The sequence below is a fragment of the Spea bombifrons genome, chromosome 4 (assembly GCF_027358695.1).
Source record: "Spea bombifrons isolate aSpeBom1 chromosome 4, aSpeBom1.2.pri, whole genome shotgun sequence".
Taxonomy (NCBI): Eukaryota; Metazoa; Chordata; class Amphibia; order Anura; family Pelobatidae; genus Spea; species Spea bombifrons.
Window position 1 is genome coordinate 78,290,794 of NC_071090.1, and position 22,580 is coordinate 78,313,373.

Consider the following 22,580-nt stretch of genomic DNA (forward strand, 5'->3'; position numbering starts at 1 on the left):
CTATAAATTGACACAGAAAGGGTTTCTATTGTAGACACATCAGTGGAAACGAAAAAGATTCAGGTAGTCCCTTAAAATAGCTCAGCACAGCTCTGTTGTCCTCTGCTGCTCCCTTAAGACTTAAATTGATGATCCAGCACTCAGGCAAGAGGAGTTCTTCAAAAAAGCAATGCCTGGACATTTGGGGTATTTTACCAATAAGATAATATATGTTGGCCACCTTGAATCTGTTATATGATATACGCCAGTATGCCTTGTGCCATGCATACACATATCACTCATCCATACACAGAGAAGGTATATTTGGAGAATGGTTACCCAGATGGCTTCTATAAAAATGTACCATGCAGGGCAGGACAGATTTTAATACAGTCCTGCACTATACATGTTCTATACCTTATCGTTAAATAAATAGTTTATAAAAACACTATATTGTGGAAGATTCAAAATAACAGTAAAATATATTATTCACGAGGACCTTTTTTTAGGCAATTATGTGAATGCGCTATAAAAGGATGGTAGTTGTGATGTAATGGAACATTGACTTTAATCTCCCTGTATACCAACAAGTTTAATTGTTGGGGACATCTTGTCAAACCTTGACAAGATACTGAATAGGATAACCGCACACAAGCACTCAAGACATTCTGATACTTAGATACTTCCGTGGTCACATCGTCCTCAACTCCACCGTCTAATGTAATGTGCTTCATATAATTTTGGTAAAGATGATACCTTTATTGGCTAACTGAAGTATGATTGTAAGCTTTCAAGACTATCCAGGTCTCTTCTTCAGGCAAATCATACAATTTGCACTCAGTAGTGTGTAGTTTAACCACCTCTCCTGAGGCATCTGTTTTATTTCAGTTCCTTACAAAATATTCTTGACAAACAAAGTCATCAGGCTCCGGGCAGGATGCCACAGCTGAGTAACTGTTTCTCTAAAGGAGAGAATTACACAAGAACCTGGTGGATCTATTACTTCCTGGAGAACGCATCATCCATGGGACCTGAATCCTCTAATTTGAAAACACAAAGCTTTTCAAAGCTAATCATGGACAGATGCCTGTGTTTCTTGGAAGAACCATTTTGTTGTAAAATGGTAAGAATTGTATCCTAAAGCTCCTAAATTAAGCACATGTTTGCCCAACTCTGTGTACCTTGCATATCATATGGACTTTATAAGTGGAATGTACAACTTATCACATGGTACAAAGTCCAGATATACAACTATACATGTACACACATGTGAAGTAATTCCTTCCAAAATTTTCAATTTTCATATTTTAGAGATAGACCAGCAACAATCAAAGCACGGTGCTGAAATGCAGAGGACTACATTCAAGGATGGGCAGGTGGCAATATGCAGGTAGCCATTCACTTTGTGCATTGTATACTGTTCTCTGCTGAGAAATCGGTCAATGGTGTGCATAATCAGGTTCTACACACTTCAGCGTGGCACAGTATCTTTCATAAAAGTCTGGACGTCGATTGCTGTAACCAGGTTTTTGCACTATAATCTATATGGCACTACCATTTTGGACTGAAGGGTCATCTTTGCCATGTAGGCAAATCAATTTGCCTCCTAGTGCTCTAAGCTGGTATGGTGCCACCTTCATAGGCGTTGCTTTCTGCATTTGTGAGAAAATGGAAGCAGGAAGGAAGAACTAGAAACATAGTCTGTTGAGAATCCATAGGGCTGGTTCTAATAAGGAGGAAAACAAACTGTGACATTTAACTTTAAAGAGAGAACAGGGGTGGCTATGAAAACACAAAGCCTGTGCAGGTGTTCAACTTCTTCAGCTGGGACAACCAAGGATCCCGTATGGCTGTGAGGTTAGAGGCTAATTTAACTATTAGCCAGGTTAGGGTTAAGCCACGGTCCTTGCATCTGAATAAGCCACAAAAAAGTGAGAATACAGAAAAATGCAGGTAAAGGAGGGCACAGAAATCTTTCATTTTTTATGGCAGGCCACTGCCTAAAACAGGGGTGGACAAACTTGGTTTGCTGGCACCTTTTGGCCTGGGTGGCCTTTTCCCACCTGGTAACTCACACACACTCTCATGCTAACACATTCATGCTCACACACACTGTTTAACATACATACATCCTCCCTTCAACTCCCCCAGCTTTCTTTCTGGTGGCTCGCACACGTTATGAGCAGCCTCACCTTTTTACTGACCTGGGAGGCAATGAGACCTTCTGCATTCCTGCCTCCATGGGCTGGTTTAGAAGTCTTCACAAAGAGCTGGTCCAACATGGACCACCTGCTCCATGTCTGACTGACCATTTGTGAAGACCCCCTGCCCGACCCACCCCTTATACCTACCACCAGGCAGCACTCAGAGTATTGTAATATGCATTCTACTTTAGTGGGACTATGATGGACAGCAAACAGTACCTTTTATGTCAGGCAGCTTAAACGGCCACAGTTGTGCAGTCAGGTACTGCTTAGATCATGAATGCACAGTGTCGGTGTACATAATTCTTACTAAAATGTTAAAGCTGTATTAGAACTGCTGGAGCCCTATAACATGTATAATCCATAAAAGGTTTCTAATCCTCAGGACATGCATGATGCATTTAGCAAATGTATTTTTTTGTTTAGAATTTAATTATAAATCACTCTGCAGGAAAGCATGCCATATTTTGCAGACTTAAAATATTGAATTTGTGTACAACATCAACATGTTTATCATAAGCAGATGTGGCTCCCCCTGACCTTATATGACATGAATGCTGTTTATATGAAATTGAAAAACACATTTTCTTCCTGTGAACTATACCACGCTGACCATTTCTTTCCACATGGTCTGCGACAAGTGATACTTATACGTGTCCTAGGGGGAAAAAATGGCCGATGAGGTCACCCTATTCCCTAACCGAACATGAATCTAAGACTAGTTATATATACAGAGGGAACTAAAAAACGAGCGGAAATGACGCGAAGTCTCTGGCAACTTCCCAGCCTTCTTTGTAAACCGTTTCCAAGGAGACCGACAAGCTATTGTATGAGGCGTTGCCTTACTTCAAGTGAAGTAGGCCGGTCTGTTGCTATAGTAACAGAGAGCCGCTGTATGACTGGTGTGAGGCGGACACCATTTTTATATTATGTGTGTATAAGAGAGATGTAGAAGGTCTACAGTATTGTTACTCAGTGGGGGGCGAGTGAGGCGAACGGGGGTAGCCGGCTTGTGGGCGTCTACGGCTGCCATATCTCGCGGGGCTCATTTATCCTTCTACTGTCCTCTCCTGCCCTGTATTAACCCCATTCTTGCCACTGACGAGTATGAACTATGCTGCCCGGCAAATACCGCGGGAGGCTGGTGTCTAATGCTGTGAGTAGGCTGTGTGTATGCTGTGCTGCCATTGTATTATACCCGGCTCCTACTCATATACACCCATTCATGGCGCCATTCCGTCTCCTTACACGATTCCTGTGAGGATTAATAAGGAAGGCTGCAGCACATACAGATAACCTCTTATTTCAATAAATCTATGTTGTTATGGTGATGCCTAGGCAGTGCTTTATGTTTTTTCCCCTTGAGTCAGTCAATGCACAATGGTGTTCTGGAAGCTGTATATCTAAATTGCCTTTCAGCATGCACTGTATTTGGATACATGATATAATGATTGTATGCATGTAATATATTTGTGGTACTGTAAGCGGCATGTACCCAGTAAATGGCAGTGATGATGATAGTTGTAAATTCTAGCATGGAGAAGCATCATGGAACTGAAGAAATATTAAACCCAAACGGGGAAATCAAATAAATGTTGGTTGAATATATTATGGGGGTATCTTCTTGTCCTTTCTATTCGCTTGTTCAGGTTCCTTCTTTACAAAGGGCTTGCCTGGGAACTGACCCATCATGAAGGTTCCATGTACTCGCCAAATGGCTCTATTAGCGTTATTATAGGAAACCTTGACTTGTCATAATTTTAAAGCTATATTTAATTGAGTCGCCTGCAATCTACAACATACTGGTAGCATCAATTGTGAGTCTTATATATGATCGCACATTTCGACCATGGCTATTAGCCCCGTCACCCTTAGATCAGGGCAAAAACCCTGAGGCTCCCATAGTCCTCGGCGTCTGGAACTGTCATTGATTGATCCACCTGTATACATATAAGGAACTCCTGAAAACATATACATGAAGTCTTACATGGGAGAGCATATAACAGCTTGGCGTATCTGCCCATTCAATAACTAGTCCAGGATCACACAGACACATTTATATGTTATGTTTGTTTTTATGATTACTCCTCTTATAGGTGGCTGGGTGGTTACGCTAGATCAGGTTATTTCAACATCTCAGTAACGAATGAATGGTATTTAAATTTTGTTCTGAGACATTCACCATACCAAAATTCTTTAATCAACGTACTGTGACAGAAATCCTCTTGAACTCATCCTGCTGTGGTGGAGCATCATGGGATTTCAGGGTGGATTAAAATTGATGTTTTTTAAAAAAAAAAAAATCTATTTTTTTAAATTTGCATCAAATTTATTTTAATGAACAGCTTTCTAAAGAGAGTTTTCTAAGATCCATTATAGTTCAAAGGTCACTCAGCATGAAATAGAGCTTAGTAATGTCATTTTTGTAAAGATATTTTGTTTAACCACTTCAGTATGTATGCTTTATAATGTTATTAAATAAAACAATTTAAGCAGCTCTCCAAATATGAGCGATTACCCTGTGAAATGAAAATCAGCTCTGATACATCTGTTTTACTAATCTTAGAAATCTTCATCTGGTTGCAAATATTACAGATTATAACTACCAGCAAGAATGAGTCTTTACATTTAAAAATCATGATCTTACTGACTAGTGAATTACATCATGATTTAAGTTGAAGTTTGTTGTAAACATTCATCGTTGTCACTGTATTTTCTCTTGCAGGTAAACAATTGCGGACTCCATTTGGTTTTGCAGACATCACCTGTACCTGACAAAAACAAGCAGGTAAATAGAATGACGAGTATTGACATGTAAAGTAATTGCATAAATTGTTACTTTATCATTTTTTATTTATACAGGTGTACTTGATACTTGATGAGATAATATTTAACATACAGTACTTGTCTACTAATAAGTCAACAAAACCAAGAGGTCCCGCTGCTGTCATAAATGCTATTACGTAGGCCGATATTCCTCTGGGGTTTCAAGACAACAGTGATTTCAACTGTGCGTTATGAAGGGTCCACCCTGAAAAGGAAAGGACTGTGGTGGTCTTTTATAATACATAGTTCAATCTGTGTGGAGACCATCAAGAACTTGGCGAGCCAATCTTTTCTTAAGATAGCCTTCATAATGCATAGAGGACTTGGTAGTTTGATCCGCCCTCCTCTAGGATAATTTTATAAATACAAATAACTCCAGGACTATCCGGCGCCACCCAAAGCACCCAAATACTTGACATGACAACGGCCCTAATCTTTCAGCTGGCAATTAATAACCTGCAGTGTTCTCTTGTGAAAGATTTCTTTACTCCCCTAACACGTGCCAGACATAATATAAATTAAAAAAACTCATCACTTTCAAGTATTGGACAACTATGTTTACCAAGAATGCACGGCTAACAACGCTTCTTAATCTTTTCCTCCATTTAAATCCTCATTTTAGACCAGCTATCTCTTTACATGACGAAAGACTTGGACTTGCGTCAAATTGTCTTATTTTAGCTTATTCCCACTTAAAACAATGGTGCCCCACATTACCCCTCATTCATATGCCATCCCCACACTTTTTTCTTTTAGGGATATTGTAATGTGTTCACCAGGAGAGCTGCAGTAATTCCCAGAGATCACCCTGATGTATCATCCTGTTGTCCCCGAAATCACTTCCAGTACCAGTCGACATGCACACCTTGGAACCCCTCTATGTGTACCCAATAAGTAGACACAACTACTGTGAATTGAGTACAGCAGGAATTAACTTTTTATAGTTGTAAAACATAGCCTCGTATATCCACAGAACTGTATTAACATAAATTAACAGATACATGTATTCAACCCAACCTTTAATTCCCCTGGCAGCAATCCTATTATTGGTGTTCCTACCTGTGCCATCTTTGTTTGACAGCCAGGCTGGAGCCATCTCTGAGTACCGTGGGGGCCATGTATGACAGGTCATGCTGTCACAGATATGCTCTGTAAAATATTACTTTTGCCATGATCAACTATTATATAGCTTACGGTGCACAGTCCAATGTAGTACACATTTTATGCTATTAATACAGTTTATTGTCCTCAAGAATATATATAAGATATCACATATTTGACCAGGAATATAATCTATTTGCATAAATGTATACACAATCCAGACTCAACTATTTTGGCTTAAATCACATGTTCCTGGAGCCATACCTGATGTAGGCGTTGGGACTACCGGTAACAGTGATTTATTACCTTTGCCTGCAAACCACTTTGCAAAGCAGTCTCGCCTTTCTGGTATTATGAATGTTTTAATTAAGTGCATATAAAACACAAGGTCTATATTTTAACCCAAAAGCACTAGATAGGTCCTAGATATGTATGTACTTGCATTTTAATAAGTTTACTTTATAAGTAATATCATTGTATTTTTTTTTTTTTTTTTTTGCAGGTTGAGTACAGATTAAGTAAAGAAACCTCTTCTGTTAATAATCGGAGCACTCAGCATGATTTAGAAAGGAACAATGCTGGTAGGCCAGGTATAAGTGTCAGAGGTGTGTGTTATGTTTTTCTTTAACGTCATTTTCAATTTAATGATGATAATGTCTGTTTGTCCTCACCCCCTTCTTCAGTTTTTATTGTGACTAGGTGACTTACGTCTAGTATTATATAATCAAAGAGCCGTAGACGGACATATTCCATGTCTTTATTGATTTTTGTTTTGCGTTACACTGTTACTATACAATGTTAGGTGGCATACCCATTTGTGTTGTTGTTTGTTTTATTTTTAGATATCAGCCATGTCTTTTATTCCTCCAGCCCTGAAGTCTAATGTGTATGAATTCTTACAAATCATAGTAGAATTTGTGAAAGCCATTTTTACTGGATAAACTATACATTATACAGGGCCAGCTAAGCCCTTCTTGCACTATTATTGGTCCTTCATCTAATATAGAGCTTTATTCACCCAAATGGGACTTTGCAGGAGAGTGACATCAATCTCCATTATAAACTGGTTAGCTATGTCTAGCGCGGAATAAATTTGGGGTTTTCTTGAGTCATCTCACAGATTAACTTATTTGTTATATATGTCCTTTTGTCAGACGCTTGCAAAGGTCAGTCCTTCATAATGAGTGGAAACTACAACTACTAGGCAAACTTCCACTTTAGCGAATAAACCTGCAATCTTCCAGTTTGCTGCAGGAAAAAAACCTTCATTGTCCTGTACACATGCAAAATATTTGAATGGTTATACCTAATAAGCAATAGAGCTCTGAGCATTTCAGAGAAGTAGAAACATATTGTCTGATCTCGCCTTACACCCTACAGTTACAAATTCAAGGCACACAATGTTTTTCAGACCATTAATTTTATTTTATTTGGCAGTAATTTCTCAGTGGCAGATAGTTATTTAGTGCCTAAAATAAATCCATGATACCTGCTGCTCTAACTTATTTTTTTAAAAATCTTAAATCATGTCAGCAGGACAAATTGTTAAATAAATGTGCTCTTTTACTTTTTTTTTCATTTCAGATGGAAGAAATTCAAGTCCTGCTCCTCGAAACAAACCACCTTACATTCCACTAGCCACTAATGTAACTGAGGTTTTTGGCTCTGCTCCAAAGCATGGTAGAGAGTCATTGTCTCTGGGAGCACTTGGAGACTTTCCTGCTCATCTTTCCACAAAATCTAGATCCAGATCAGTTTCACACTGTGCCAGCCCCAACAATAACAACGATGAAGCCCCTCAATCAAAAGGTAGTGAAAGATCCTATGTAAATTGTAAAAACTAAACCCTAAATGTCTTCAGTTTGAGATATATTCAAAAATATTTCCTTGAAAACAGGTTGTAAATCCAGCCACAATGCCCACATGTTATTAACTATGGTTATTTCATCACAGAGGAGCTGACTGCCGGATCCTAAATGTCTGAAAAATTTGCTGGATCCTGTATGCCTGTATCTGGTTAGCTCTGTGTTTAGCTCCTGCCATATTGCAGGCAGTTGAATCTATTGCTGCCAATATCCAGCTGATGATTTTTAATGAAGAAATCAATGATCTGTTTACTCAACGAGTTCCGCTTTAGCATTTTAGCTCCTTCTCCACACCTTATTGCAGCTTTGAAAATTGCCTATAATAATTTAACAGAAACAAAAGTTTCTAGTTCACTATGGCATTCATCATCCAGTTGCCATTATCTGTCTATAAATAAGATTGTTGTTGAACCTTCCCTCCTCTTTCTCGAAACTTGCCTTAAATCTGTCCACTTTTTTATTCAATTCTAACAATTTAACTAAATTGTATAACTAAACTGATTCTTGGCCTTTGTTGGGTAATGAAATTTGTTCTGTTCATTTTTTTTTTTTAAATATTCGAATAAAATTGGTAACTTATTGTATTTGTAGTAGCGATGAAAAGCCGTTCAGTTGGACATCGTGCAAATTGTGTTAGTCTGTGTAAACAAAAGGTTGTGCTGAAAAGTGGATATGATGATCTTCTATTAGTTACGTTTTCTCTTCTTTCTTCAATAGATAATTTCCATTATATTAAAAACTTGTCAAAGCCAGAGCAAGGCTGTCCGGTTGTGCGCCGCTCTTCCGAGGAAAAAGCTGCTAACCCAGACAAGCTTAATTTGGAAAGGTTAGTACAAAATAACTTTCTGCGGCAGAATGTTGCCTTCTGACGGTCCATTTACTTTGTTCATGTTGTAGCGCATTAACGTCTATAACGGTAGTTTATAGGATTGATTGTATTTTGGACACTTAAGTAATATTATGTTATTTTGTATTTGCACAAATGGTATTGTGATAATAATGAAGATCCAAACTATTGAGCAAAACACCAGTATGCATTTTAGGTTGACTAAGTAAAATAGAATGTTTTATATAGCTACTTTATGTATATACCTTTATCTCACCCACGTGTGATTATTCCTCTTCATTATCATCATTGTACAGCACTATGGAACTTGATGGCACTATATAAAACAATAATTAATAATAACCATCATCTTCATTGTGTCAGATTGTCTTGATGTACAAGATTATGCACACAATTCATTGAATAAAATATGTTAGAGTAATATTACTGAATAATTATAAACATAGCTATGAGGTGATTCTCTATTTAGCCTTCACCACAATAACTATACCCCCATTAATAAGTATGGGAACTACAGACTGTAATGCCAGACAATGTAATAATGAAAGTGCATAAGTCATATTTTATTTGTGTTAACAAATCTATATTTACACATGCAAGAATGCTAAAATGAACTGCCTCAATTATTGTCTTCCTTTCGTTTTCTTTTTTTGTATCATATTTGTGATGTTTCCTTTATATGTTTAGCAGAACCTACATTTCTTTTCTTATGCTCTTCTAGGCGGAGGCTGGAAGTGTGCCCGGTAATGGAAGGTGAAGAACAGTTGCGTTTATTGTATTTGCAGCACAACTTTATCTCAAAAATCCAGAACCTTTCAAGCCTTCAGCGCCTTATATTTTTAGATTTGTATGATAATCAAATAGAAGAAATAAGTGGGCTTTCTGCGTTAAGATCCCTGCGGGTGCTTATGCTGGGAAAGAACAGGTACTGTTTGAATCATTAATGTTCATTGTCTTCCATCGTATTGCAGATCCAACCCATCAGGGCTCCTGGTGTGGAGGGTTGACATCCAGAATCCCTCTTTTTCAGAGTAAAAAACGGGCATTGGAAAGGGGAAATTATTTTGCGGGTGCTGGTGCCATGTTATTAAAGTACTGCTGTGTATGTGTATTGAAGCTGATAAAGATGTTAAATATGTAACAGAGCTTGTAATTACTCACTTCATATTGTGCACCAGTAGCTATCTAGCTTAGTGGCTGTGAAAACAACTAGTGGGGGAACGCATACACCTTCTTCTTCACTAGAATACTATGTACTGGGTGTCTTTTTCGTTGGATATGTTAAGCTGTGATTGTGAGTTCTGTTAGTTTATGCAGAGGTTCATCCATATGTTTGCTACTTAAATGTAACCGAGTGGCTTATTATACCCAATGTTTTGTCTTAGTGGCGAGTCAAATCCAGCATTTACCTTCTGTTTTAAAATAGACATACACATTTAATTAGTTGTGTTTGCTTCTAGAATTTAATAATTTTAAATGTGTATCTTAGCATTATCAGTATGAATGACACTTCACGGCAACCCATCTGCTGCTGTTCTTTGTACGTGACTTAGTTTAATGTTATTTTAAAGGGACACAGTAGCTTATCTCGCATTGGGACTGTGTGGATTAATGCACGTAATGATGAGGGGACACCTGGTGGTCATGCTGGGTAGGAACAATACCTACGTCTGACCCATGAGCCCGTCCAACTGACAGCAAGAGAACACAGAGAATGTTTGCTCTTAGACACACACATCTCTTCCCGCATGGTCACAAGGATGTAGGGGCAACACAGTATCAAACCAGATTTGGGCCTTGTTGCAGTTACATGCCTTAATATTATCACTGATTATAACTTCAGACACATTAATGGAGCATAGAGAGAGAGCAAAGTGGGCGAAAGGGTCAGAACAGAGAGTAAAAGTGGAGAAAAAGTTTTCAAGTAGGCAATCTCATTTTGTTTATGTTTGACCATATCCCAGTGAAAGCTGAAACAAACTGGGTTGGACATCATATTTTATATTTGTATAGTATGTTAAACTAAGTGAGCTGCGTAAAAAACATTTCTTGTAAAAGTAAGCAATCTCAAACAGAGTTTTTATTGTGGTGAATCTTTTTACATGTAACCGTTATAGTTATATTCACTGGCTCAGTGTTGTTTTGGACACTGTAATCATACTAGACGTTAATATTTTCTTTATATTCTCTTTTCAGAATTCAGAACATTGCAAACTTAGAAAAGCTTAATTATCTCGATGTATTGGATCTACATGGGAATCAGGTACAACAGAATGTATACTATGTATTCTCTTATTTGCCTTTAAAACCTGCTTGCTTTTCCCATGTACTCGAAGAGATATATTTTATTCATTTACAGCTTGTATGTCTCCCTCTCCCATTATTTTCCCTACTAGTTATTTATCGTGTTTAGTTTGTTACAAGTGGTTTTTTTTTTCTCTGAGATAAAATCACTTATGTTTGAAAGGCCTTTTTTTAAAGGGACAACTTTATTGCAATATTGATTCCAGATTTGTCTTCATGATCTATTACTAGTTCTAACAATGCACAGTAACACCACTGCAATTAAAACTGAGTGTTCAACTTGGTTATAAGGATCTTGCAAATCTCATTCAGTTTATAGAGTGTGAAAAAAAAGTTGTAGTAAAATTGGCATCATTAATCCTTTATCTTTAGATAGGATGACCGCATCCGTACTTCTTGTTTCTTTTATAGATATCTAAAATTGAGAATGTAAGTCACCTGCGAGAGTTGAGAGTGTTAAACCTCGCTAGGAATCTTATAAGCCAAGTGGAAAACCTTAATGGTCTAGACTCCCTGACAGAACTTAACCTTCGGCACAACAAAATCAATCTTGTGGTAAGTGCAAATTCATTATTTTGAGTGTATATTATTGACTAGGTTCCATAGCTACTAGTAATTACTTACTGGATGCCTTGCAAATATTGCAAGATAAAATATTGTAGAAATCTGTGTATGTCTTTCCAGTGTGTTTAAGAAATAATTGGCGGACTGAACAAGTCTTTGAAGAATTTAGGATACAAACACAAGATATTCAAAGTCAGATTAATCTATTTAGAAGCCAGGAAGGGATGTCTTTGTAGAGATCATTATAATAAAGCACAAAGTTGATGCTCCAGCACTATATTACAAGTCATGCCTACTGGCTCTCTGTCTTCAGATGTGAAAGAATATTGTTTCCTTTAGTAACTTGTCAAGTGAGACTTGGGCTTAATGAGCATTTATTCAATTATTTCAGACTAAAATCTTTTTAGTATGTGATTCTTTTTTGCCTGCTTTGGATCGTCTTTTGTTACTTCGGTTTTCTTTTTACCCGTAAATTCCTAATATGTTCCACATCAATTGTTGGAAAACATATACGCATGTTTGTATTTGAACTGTAAAAGCATCCATTTATGATATGTCTTTCATCGACAAATTATCTTTATTGTATTACATGGGAACATTTAGTTGGTATTCAATTTCCTGAATTTTTAAAGCCAACTGTTTTATTTCCTGATTAAATGTATTCTGTAATGCCATTTTAAACAGATGCCAGTTTCCATCCTTTTCTCTCATAACATCAATGTTCCCGTCCCACTCATCAGCAACGACACCCACTGAGAGCTGTTGATAATAAAAATATTATTCACCATATCTATTCCTGATACACAGTTTTCATTTTATTTAGACTGAGTTCTTTATGATGAGTCAAAATAAATGAAATATTAAAAACCTAAGGAGGCTGAAGCCAAGAGGTTTAAGGAAATGGCTTTCGATGCGGCTAGAACAGCCATTAAGTCTTACTCCGGTCCATGCCAGCCCCGCTATTATAGTGCTGCACAGTATAATTCAGGTTCGCAGCCGATACGCTGTCTAGCATATGGTTAAAAACGCTGAGCCTGCATCTTGGTCGCTGCGAGGACCTCTCTCCTCCTCCCCACCGTGTTCTGCAGAATCCAGCTCTGCGCTCGAGCCACGCCAGAAAGGATGAAGCAGCGTGCTCGGCAGTAATCAATGCTGAATGTAAGACCACGTCAATTAGCACAGGCTGGGCTCTCTCCGCCGAGCAGATGTGCTACGTCACATAATCTCCTCGATGTGCTGAATCTCTGCTTCCTTTCAGAGAGATGTGGATACTTTGCCCAGCCTCCAGCTCCTGTATCTCAGCTTTAACAACATATCAAGGTAAGGCTGCTCCTGTAAATGTCTCGTGTCTTGTTAACACTGTACACTTGTGTCTGCGTTTGCGATAACTCATGCTGAATGATAGAAATTATACAATGAGAACCTCTTATCTTGCTCTTTTTCTGCCCCACCCATTGAGACACTTTCCTTCTGTGTATCCAAGTAATGTAGGTCAGTTGATAGATTCATTGATGTGCGCATCCTGTGTTTGTTTCTGGGGGCTTTTAAATGCTCATCTGTATATTCCTAAGGGTGGTACAACCACAGTCATTCCTCTTTGCCATCCAGGAATAATCTTTCTCACTAGTACTTCTTATGGGTTTGACTGGATATGGAGGTCAGACATCTGCAGCTCCTCTTGTAGTGATAATCCTCTATTTTAAGGCAAGACAGGAGGCTCATATTTGCCATCTCTTCCTTTACTCTCACCATAGCCGCAAAAGATAAAAATAGGAAACAAAGTGCAGTTTGGAGCTGAAACTCTTGTGCAGTCCTAAGAACAGAGCCAAGTCGGAGAAGGCGCTGCAGTAATCATCTCATTGAGTAGGCAGGCCTACAGAAGGCATGTTACAGAAACTGTCTACAGTACACGTGACACATTAACTGCAGGTTTATGTGAATTCATTTTAAACTTAACCCCATTTTAATAAAAAGCAATAGTGCCTCCCGGGCTATTAACCAATGAGTGTGAGTGAGAACCCACTCTTTGTACCCCACACCACGCATGCTGGCATTAACCTATCGGTATGCTGTGAAATAGGGGGTTATAAAAATACTGCTCTAAAGGGCATGACATTCTGTGGGATGGAAGGAGGTTAAATGTATATACATTATCCCCTGCAACCAGCAGTCATTTTTCAAAACTCTGCCAACTCGCAGTTGACTAACGATGGTTGGTTAACGATAGTAAATACAGTAAAGTGAGGTATTCTGCCTAGGGTAGCAAAATCAAGGGGGTGGTAGCCCCTGAACATCTTTACTAGGGTCCTTCGCCCTATTGGGTGACTGGCCTCTTAGGTGTACCGCAGCTCTCAATGTGCTGGTTGGGGAGATGAGAGATCTCAATTAAAACTAGGGCTGCAACTAACGATTATTTTCATAATAATTAGGTATTTTTCCGATTAATCGGATAAAAAAATGTATGCAAATTTTCCATTAATTTAAAATAACAAACAGCAGAATAAAAAAAACTTTTGATAAAAATGCATTTCTTGTTTTTAGTTCCCAACCTGCCCCCTCCCCAGTTATGCACATTTGAGCCCAGGCTTCCCACACTGCCTCCCACATATGCCTTATACTCCCACATATGCCACACTGCCCTCCCCACATATGCCTTATATACCCTATATGCCACATACCCCCAGATATGCCACACACACCCAGATATGCCACACACACCCAGATATGCCACATACCCCCAGATATGCCACATACCCCCAGATATGCCACTCTGTCCTCCCTAGATATGCCTTATACCCCTCAGATATCCCATAGTGCCCTCATAGATTCACAGACTTGTTCGCAGCACACTAACACAATATTTTTATAAAAAAAAATACAGGATTAATCTTCACTGCCCCAGGATTTAGATTCCCCTCAGTTTGCCCCCCTTTACCTCTAACTGCACCTTAAATTAACTTTATTAAATTAATTAAATTCACCCTCAGTCCTCAGCATTAAATTAACCCTAAAGACCCCATTAACCATAACTGCCCCTAAATTAACCCAAAACACCCCATTAACCATAACTGCAGCTAAATTAACCCTAAATACCCCATTAACTATAACTGCCCCTAAATTAACCCTAAACACCCCATTAACCATAACTGCCTCTAAATTAACCCTAAACACCCCATTAACCATAACTGCCCCTAAATTAACCCCTAGCTCCCCTAACTTTCAGCAGCCCAAATATTTATTTTATACTCACAGTTAGATGCATTGCTGAGCTGTGTGGACGCTATAAGGAAATGGGTTGGGCCAATTGCCAGTGTGACTGCAGGGAGGGACTGGGAGAAAGAAAGGGGCGGGGCCAATCATCGGGGTCACTGCAGGGAGGGACTGGTAAGTAGTAACTGCTGAATGAAACGGATTATAAAACGAGGGTTATTTTTCAGAAAAAACCCTAATTTTATAATCTGTAATACTGTATTTGCTCGATTATAAGACGACCCTGATTATAAGACGACCCCCCAAAATAAAAATATTAATTTAGGAAAAAAACAAAAAGCCTGAATATAAGACTACACTATAGAAAAAAAGTTTTACTAGTAAATATTAATTCATGTAAACTAATTTTCATATTTAATAAAAGCTATGATTGAGAAAAATATATATTTTTTATTTCCTTTTATTTGCCAACCTGCCCCCCCAGTTATGCCCATCTGCCCCCAGAAATGCCTTATACCCCCCTATTTGCCACTCTGCCTCATGATGTGCCTTTTAACCCTCTATATGCCACTCTGCCTCCAGAAATATCTTATACCCTCCTATATGCCACTGTGCCCCATGATATGCCTTTTAACCTTATAAACTGCTAACAGCAATCACACTCCTATCAAGCCAAGGCAGCCAGTACATGCTGGAACCTGTGGCTGATAGTAGTGTGATTACAGCCTCCCTATGCCATGCTACCACCCCACCCCCCTTACACATCCATGCTATCACACACACACACACTCACACTCATTCAAAAACATTTAAATACTCATTCATTCCATACTTGTGCAAAAACCCTCCCCCACCCCCTTACCTGAACTGCAGATCTCTCACTCGCAGACTTCTGCAGGGGTCCGGCTGTGCGAGCAACTTCTCTGGCCCCGCCCCCAGAGGAAGGAGGGGGAGGCAGAGTTATGTGAGGACTGTGCTACCTTCCTGTTCTCCTGGACGCTGCTCGCGACCAATGCCCGGTAAGCAGCCTGGCCCCAGCAGAATGAGGTCTGATTAGAAGACGAGCTCGATTATAAGACGAGGGGGATTTTTCAGAGCATTTGCTCTGGAAAAAAACCTCGTCTTATAATCGAACAAATACGGTAATTAATTCAACTAATCGATAATGAAATTCGTTGGCAACGATTTTCATTATTGATTATTATAGATAAGTTGTTGCAGCCCTAGTTGTAACCAACGCATTTACACTGTGGAGGTCTGCGTAGACCTCTAGAACCTTTTTATTATTGTTTCTGCTCGTTGATTTATACTTAATTTTCTGCATAGCTGTATGATGGGAAAGCAAGACATAACAAGCAGTGTATCACATAACAATTTGGATTTACAGAGACCAAAGCAGATAAGCTCATTTGAGCAGAGCCTTTACAGCATGATCTAAGGCAGAGCTCCAGGATATGATGTCATATCCAAACACTCTGCACAAAGAAAACCCATTTCCTTGTTATAGTAGGTTAGCTTACACATCACAGACAATAAACACACCACTGAGTAAATATGTGGCTGCCAACTCTATTTTAGTAAATTAACTCAAATCTATTTTTGAAAAAGGGGGGACATAACACAACAATTTCCAGTTATCAGTAAAGCATAAAGAAACTCGATGGATGTTTTCTTTATTCAAACAAAATGGACCTGACAATCGTACAGTTCAGGGCACTTTATAAACCTACGTAACCATGTTTATAAATTAAAATAAGCATGATATATATAATGTGTATATTTTAAATCTGCCTGAGATTTTTACAGGAGTTTAGCGTTCTGTTCTTAAGAATAACAAGCTTATTTCTTCATATTAAGTTATTCTTTTGAGTTCAAGATGGTTTTGCCATATTTAGAAGGAGTAATAAGAAAGGGGGATTCAGGATAAGGCAAGCAATTTGTTAACTAAAAGTTCAAGTTAAAGAAGTTAAATGGTGATCTACTTTTTACAAACAGATTTTTCCTTTTTCCTGACCTAGAAAACATTTGTATGCCTCTATAGGGTATTTGATAGATGTATCAATTTATATTAAATTTTATGCACCAGCAGAATGCATAGCGCTATTAAAATAAGGGATGGTGAAAGGTAACATACACAATGACTATAGGGATGCACCGAAATGAAAATTCTGGACCGAAACCGAAAATTCAGGATGCACTTGTCTGAAACCGATACCGAAAATTATTTAAAAAAATAAACAATAATAATAATAAACTCAAACAGCAGTTTTATATATTAAATATATATGATAAATAACTCCTATAACGCCCAGGCCGTTGGTTTATGCTGGAATCTGAGTGATTCCAGGATGTTGTGGCTGCCTGGGCATGATAGCAGTCAGTGTGATTGAATGACACCATGTATATGAAATGTGGGGATAGGCTTGTGGGATAGGATGACACTCCTATCATTCCCAGGGTCCATCATGTACTGGCTGCTTGGGCAAAATTATGAGTGTGATTGATTTTAGCTGCTAGTACAGCAGCCAGTACATGCTGGAACTTGGGCATGATGAACACAACACTACTATCATGCCCAGAGTCCAGCATGTACTGGTTGTACTGGTTGTGATTGCTAACAGCAATTGCTAACATCAGTCACACTCATCCTGGAACCTGGGCATGATAGAAATGTAATTTCTACTAGCTTTTGCTACTGTGGCTGCTAATGCATTATAGGAGTGTCATTGCTATATTAAGTATATATGATTACTATCCTATCATGCACAGGCAACCAGTGCATGCTGGATCCTGGGCATCCTGGATCCTGGATCCTGATTGCTGTCAGTCAGTACATGCTGGAATCTAGGCATGCTAGGAGTGTGATTGCTGTTAGTAATCATATAAATTTATTATCGCAATGACACTCCTATCATGCACAAGCAGCCAATACATGCACATAACCTACAGCCTCCCTGTGCCCTGCCCCCTACTTACACATCCATGCTATCACATGCATATTCATTCATCACAAACATTCAATCCCTCATTCACGTATACTCATTTATACACCCTCCCCTTACCTGAACTGCAGATCTTCAGGTGCCACTCACAGACTTACGCAGGGGCCGCTGTCTCCTTCTGCGTTGCTCGCAGTCTGTTTGAACTTCTGCTGACCTGCCAGGGGAGCAGGAACTGAGCGTAGTCACGTGAGGTGACGCGCATTCACGTGACTCCACTTGGTTCATGTGCCCCCTTGATGGAGCAAGAGATACTGCAGGGCCCCTGCGGATGATTTTTTTTTTGTTTCGGCATTTTGCCGATAATGCTAGGTGAAGATGATTTGCTTGTAGGGGGTGCAATGTGGAGAGGTCAATGGCATGGACATCTTGAAGATGTCTAATTTTGTGTCTATGTATTTTTGTAAAGTGCGAAATGACATTGGGGAGCTTTAAAAAGCCATTCTAGTGTTTTGAAAGTGCTTGAAAAGAACACCACATTACTCTCCTACACATACGTACACGGGACCTAGGGGTTTACGTGTAGTGACCTTCTTACAGCCATAAGGTTTTGTATTGTTAAATGAAACCTGTTCAAATGTCATTATTTCAAGACACTTGCACTTTCTGTGTTTGATAGTGATCAGTTTTACAATACATCTACTAGAATCACTTCAAGGCATATTATTTTTAAATGTGATAGAAAAATGTCGGCATCGTGTAATGTGATTGGCTTGTTTCCTTTTTTTGGCAGACTCCATGACATCCTGTGCCTTGCGGACTCCACATCCCTCTCAGATGTCACGCTTGATGGCAATCCTATAGCTCAGGAGACATGGTACAGACCAACTATTCTGGGACATATGCTGCAGCTACGCCAGCTGGATATGAAGAGAATCACGGTTAGAGCATTTACTTTAGCCAGAACTGAAATTGTTACTCATTTATGAACTAGTCTTTTCGTATTATAAGAATCAAATTGATCATGGAACGTAATGGCTCTGTTGCAGTAAGATCCCTCAGTGTCTTTACAGTGTCCCTAAAACGGAATTATAGAATGATGATGTTCTCCTTCAAATTCATATGAGTAGTTTTCAAAGAAATAAATAACAAAAGTTAAAACAAAAAAAGCACAAGCAGGACATAGTGTGTATGTATATGTATGTGTGTGTGTGTGTGTGTTTATATATATACCGTATTGGCTCGGATATAGGCCGCCCCCGTATATAGGCCGCACCCTAAAAGTTTGGTGCTTTTTTAAAGAAAAAGTTTTTTTTCTTTAAAAAAGCACCAAAAAAAACATGCTGCCACTGTCCTCCCCCCCGAGATATGCTGCCACTGTCCTCCCTCCCCGAGATATGCTGCCACTGTCCTCCCTCCCCGAGATACGCTGCCGCTGTCCTCCCTCCCCGAGATACGCTGCCGCTGTCCTCCCTCCCCGCGATACGCTGCCGCTGTCCTCCCTCCCCGCGATACGCTGCCGCTGTCCTCCCTCCCCGCGATCCGCTGTCCTCCCTCCCCGCGATCCGCTGCCCTCCCTCCACGAGATCCGCTGCCCTCCCTCCCCGAGATCCGCTGCCCTCCCTCCCCGAGATCCGCTGCCCTCCCTCCCCGAGATCCGCTGCCCTCCCTCCCCGAGATCCGCTGCCGCTGTCCTCCCTCCCCGCGATACGCTGCCGCTGTCCTCCTCTGCCCCCCCTCCTCGACTTACCGGAGCAGACTCCCGGGTGTCTTCAGGGCCGGCGAGGGACATCTACGCAATACGCGTATGCAACTTCCGGTACCGTTACCGGAAGTTGCATTTGCGTATTGCGTAAATGTCTCCCGCCGGCCCCGCAAGACACCCGGGAGTCTGCTCCGGTAAGTCGGGGGTGGGCAGAGGTAAAACGCTTAGATAACCTCCCGTGCCGGCACCCCCCCCCCCCCGTGGGAAGTGCTGGCAGGGGAGGCTGTCTGAGCGTATCGGGGAGAAGGATGCAGGTCCCCTGCACCGCTGCGGGGGATCTGTATCTTAACCCCGCTGCCTGCCCGGCGCCCGGGACTGCATGTCCCGGGCGTCGGGCGCTAGACCCCGAATATAGGCCGCACCCCCACTTTAAAAACTTAAAGTGGGGGAAAAAAGTGCGGCCTATATTCGAGCCAATACGGTATATATATATATATATATATATACACATACCAATAACAAAAGCTATGGTGGGTAAAGGTGATGGAAAACCCTTCTACTTCATATATATCAAATTGCAGAGATCATCTTGACTTCAGTGCAGAACTACAGTAACGCACCCAAATGATATGGCCAGAGCTTTGACGTAGACGTATTGAGCACTGTAAGAATGGCTTTCATGTTGTCGCTAATCTGGACAAATGGTTGCCATACACTTAGCAGGAGAATTTTCAGGTGACACCTTTCTCTGCTGCAAACACAGTGCCTAGTTTTATTACCATCAACTACCATTCCTTCCAATTCACAAAGGTTGTTGTAGTACCCTCTTGGCAACCAGAAGGTGGCAGAAGAGAACTTAAATACATCATAGAAACTTTTATAAAATTGTTAAAGTACTTGACTTTGCCGCATGAGGACTGTGACATTTTTGCTATGATTTCCATATTCTGCAAAGGTTTCAGGTAAAATAGATTTAACTTTAAAAAAAAAAAAAGTGGCACTGGCTGATATTAGCCACAAAAGCACAAAACAAAACTCTCAACATGCCATAGAAGTCAAAAAATAAGGCATAAACTTGAACATATAGCTAATATCAGAGAAATGAAATACAGCAAAATATCCATAAACAGGATCACTTTAAATAAAGGAAACAACCATCACATTGATATTAAATAGTTTTTTAGATTTTTATGAATACTGTTTTTACAGAAATAGTAATGTTGTTCTGATTTTAATGTAAAAAATTGTGCTAATCCTAACCAGAACTAAGCAGTCTGGCTATAAACAATGTTAAAGTGGCATGAAACTTTTTGACTCTTAAGAAAAGGATTAAGCACACCTTACTTATGGTTTGCAGAACCGTTCACCAGTTTAATTAAAAGCCAGTTTACTTATCTGCCGATGCACACTTCTGTCTGCTGTCATGTCCGTATATAATTACACTCTAAAGTAAACAATTCTGCAAACCTTACTATTAATATAGGTAAGGCTTGCCTCTCCCTTTACAGACTGCACTATAAAGAACAAAACAAATCCTAGACTAAGAGGTGATGCTTAAATGTATAGAAATGGCAATACACGACGTCTGAAGTCAAAAAGTACTGAGATACATTTACACTTTGTAATAAGAAAACTGTTTCTGATTACTACTCATAACTAATTGATCTAACCCTATTTGCTAATAGGATGAAAGCCAGAAACCTCAATGTTTCCAAACTGTCCAAACCCCGCTATAAGGGCCGTCATCTGGATGTTATGAATGCAGGTGTGTGCATTCTGTATGTCAGATGAAAATTTTATATTTCCCCCCGCAGTTTAACTGAAAGGTAGAAGGGGGATGCGTGTGTGACTAGGCTCTGATTTTTTGTAGGTAGGCTTGACTACAGTGCTTTAATCCAAATTTTTGAGTGAAGCCCAATTCCTGTATTTTTAGGAGGAAGAAAGACGGACTGCATCTGTTCTTGCAAGAAAAGAGGAAGAGAGGAAGCGTGAAAGCCATAAACAAGCCTTACTTAAGGTACTATTTGCTATACTGGAGTAGGCATGCTAACAAGTATTTCAGATCATCATGTTGACGATTCAACGGCGACCTCCGCTACAAATTACATAAGAGTTATGATCATGGTCTATACCTATAACCAAAGGAATGGTCCAGTCAGCAAGGTTTGGCAAGCACTTTTTATGAACGCGTTCCTATTCTGTAAGCTTAACATCTGTCATCCATGATGACATCCTTTTAACCCATCTTAGTGAGTTTTTTCTTTTTGTACAGAGATTTTTTTTCCCTCCATGATAAATGTGCCCACATAATCTTCTGTTCTTTTCTTGTAACTATTCTGTATAGAGATAAGAATTTCTATTAAGAAGATCATGAATGTGGGTGACGCGCAACATAACACACAGTTAACGTGTTATGAAATGTATGTAATGGCGAACGTGTAAAACAATATGACCATTGTCCCACAAATGAAACAAACGGGATATAGGTTCGGCACAGATTCTAAGGAAATGTTAGTTCCCCATATATTTCATATGTTTATAGATTTTCTTTTATGATATCAAACCTATCTTGTGTGACCTGCATCCAGGCAAAATGTGAAATTCCTGAATTGCTTGAAAGCGTGTGAAACCTAACAGGAAACGCTGAGATCAGAGAATAGGCATGTTTTGCAACACAGTAAATATACTTGGAACTGTTCACATTCATGTTGAAAACATTGTAGGTTAAAATATTTCAAGAGAGCCTCACTCAGCACTTGAATACAGTAGAAACACTCATACATATTTCACATCCTCACCAATCATTCGCCTTTACATTTTTGCAGTTAATGCATGACGTAGTTTAGCTATTAAATTGCAGAGGTCAAATCTGTCCGGCTGAAGGTGCATAAATAGATAAATAGATGCTGTCAACTAGTCGGTGAAAAGGAGTGAGGGGAATTGTATTCTACACTTGTCTGCCCATATGAGTGACGGAAATGCACCTGGTGAATCGCAAAACATGTGTTTCTGGTTCATAGTGGACAGGAAATCTTA

At 39.5% G+C, this 22,580-nt stretch overlaps 1 protein-coding gene across 1 annotated transcript in view; it reads left to right on the forward strand.

The window, feature by feature from the left end:
* The first annotated feature begins 3,148 nt into the window (after window positions 1-3,148).
* LRRC49 (leucine rich repeat containing 49) overlaps window positions 3,149-22,580 on the forward strand; it is a 38,488-nt gene continuing 19,056 nt past the window's right edge. The window contains exons 1-11 of the mRNA XM_053464305.1: window positions 3,149-3,339; window positions 4,909-4,971; window positions 6,613-6,715; window positions 7,695-7,919; window positions 8,693-8,801; window positions 9,544-9,747; window positions 11,019-11,085; window positions 11,538-11,681; window positions 12,949-13,010; window positions 18,633-18,780; window positions 21,478-21,561. Coding sequence (XP_053320280.1) covers window positions 3,298-3,339; window positions 4,909-4,971; window positions 6,613-6,715; window positions 7,695-7,919; window positions 8,693-8,801; window positions 9,544-9,747; window positions 11,019-11,085; window positions 11,538-11,681; window positions 12,949-13,010; window positions 18,633-18,780; window positions 21,478-21,561 — 1,251 coding nt within the window. The 5' untranslated portion in view covers window positions 3,149-3,297. The remainder of the gene's footprint in view (window positions 3,340-4,908; window positions 4,972-6,612; window positions 6,716-7,694; window positions 7,920-8,692; window positions 8,802-9,543; window positions 9,748-11,018; window positions 11,086-11,537; window positions 11,682-12,948; window positions 13,011-18,632; window positions 18,781-21,477; window positions 21,562-22,580) is intronic.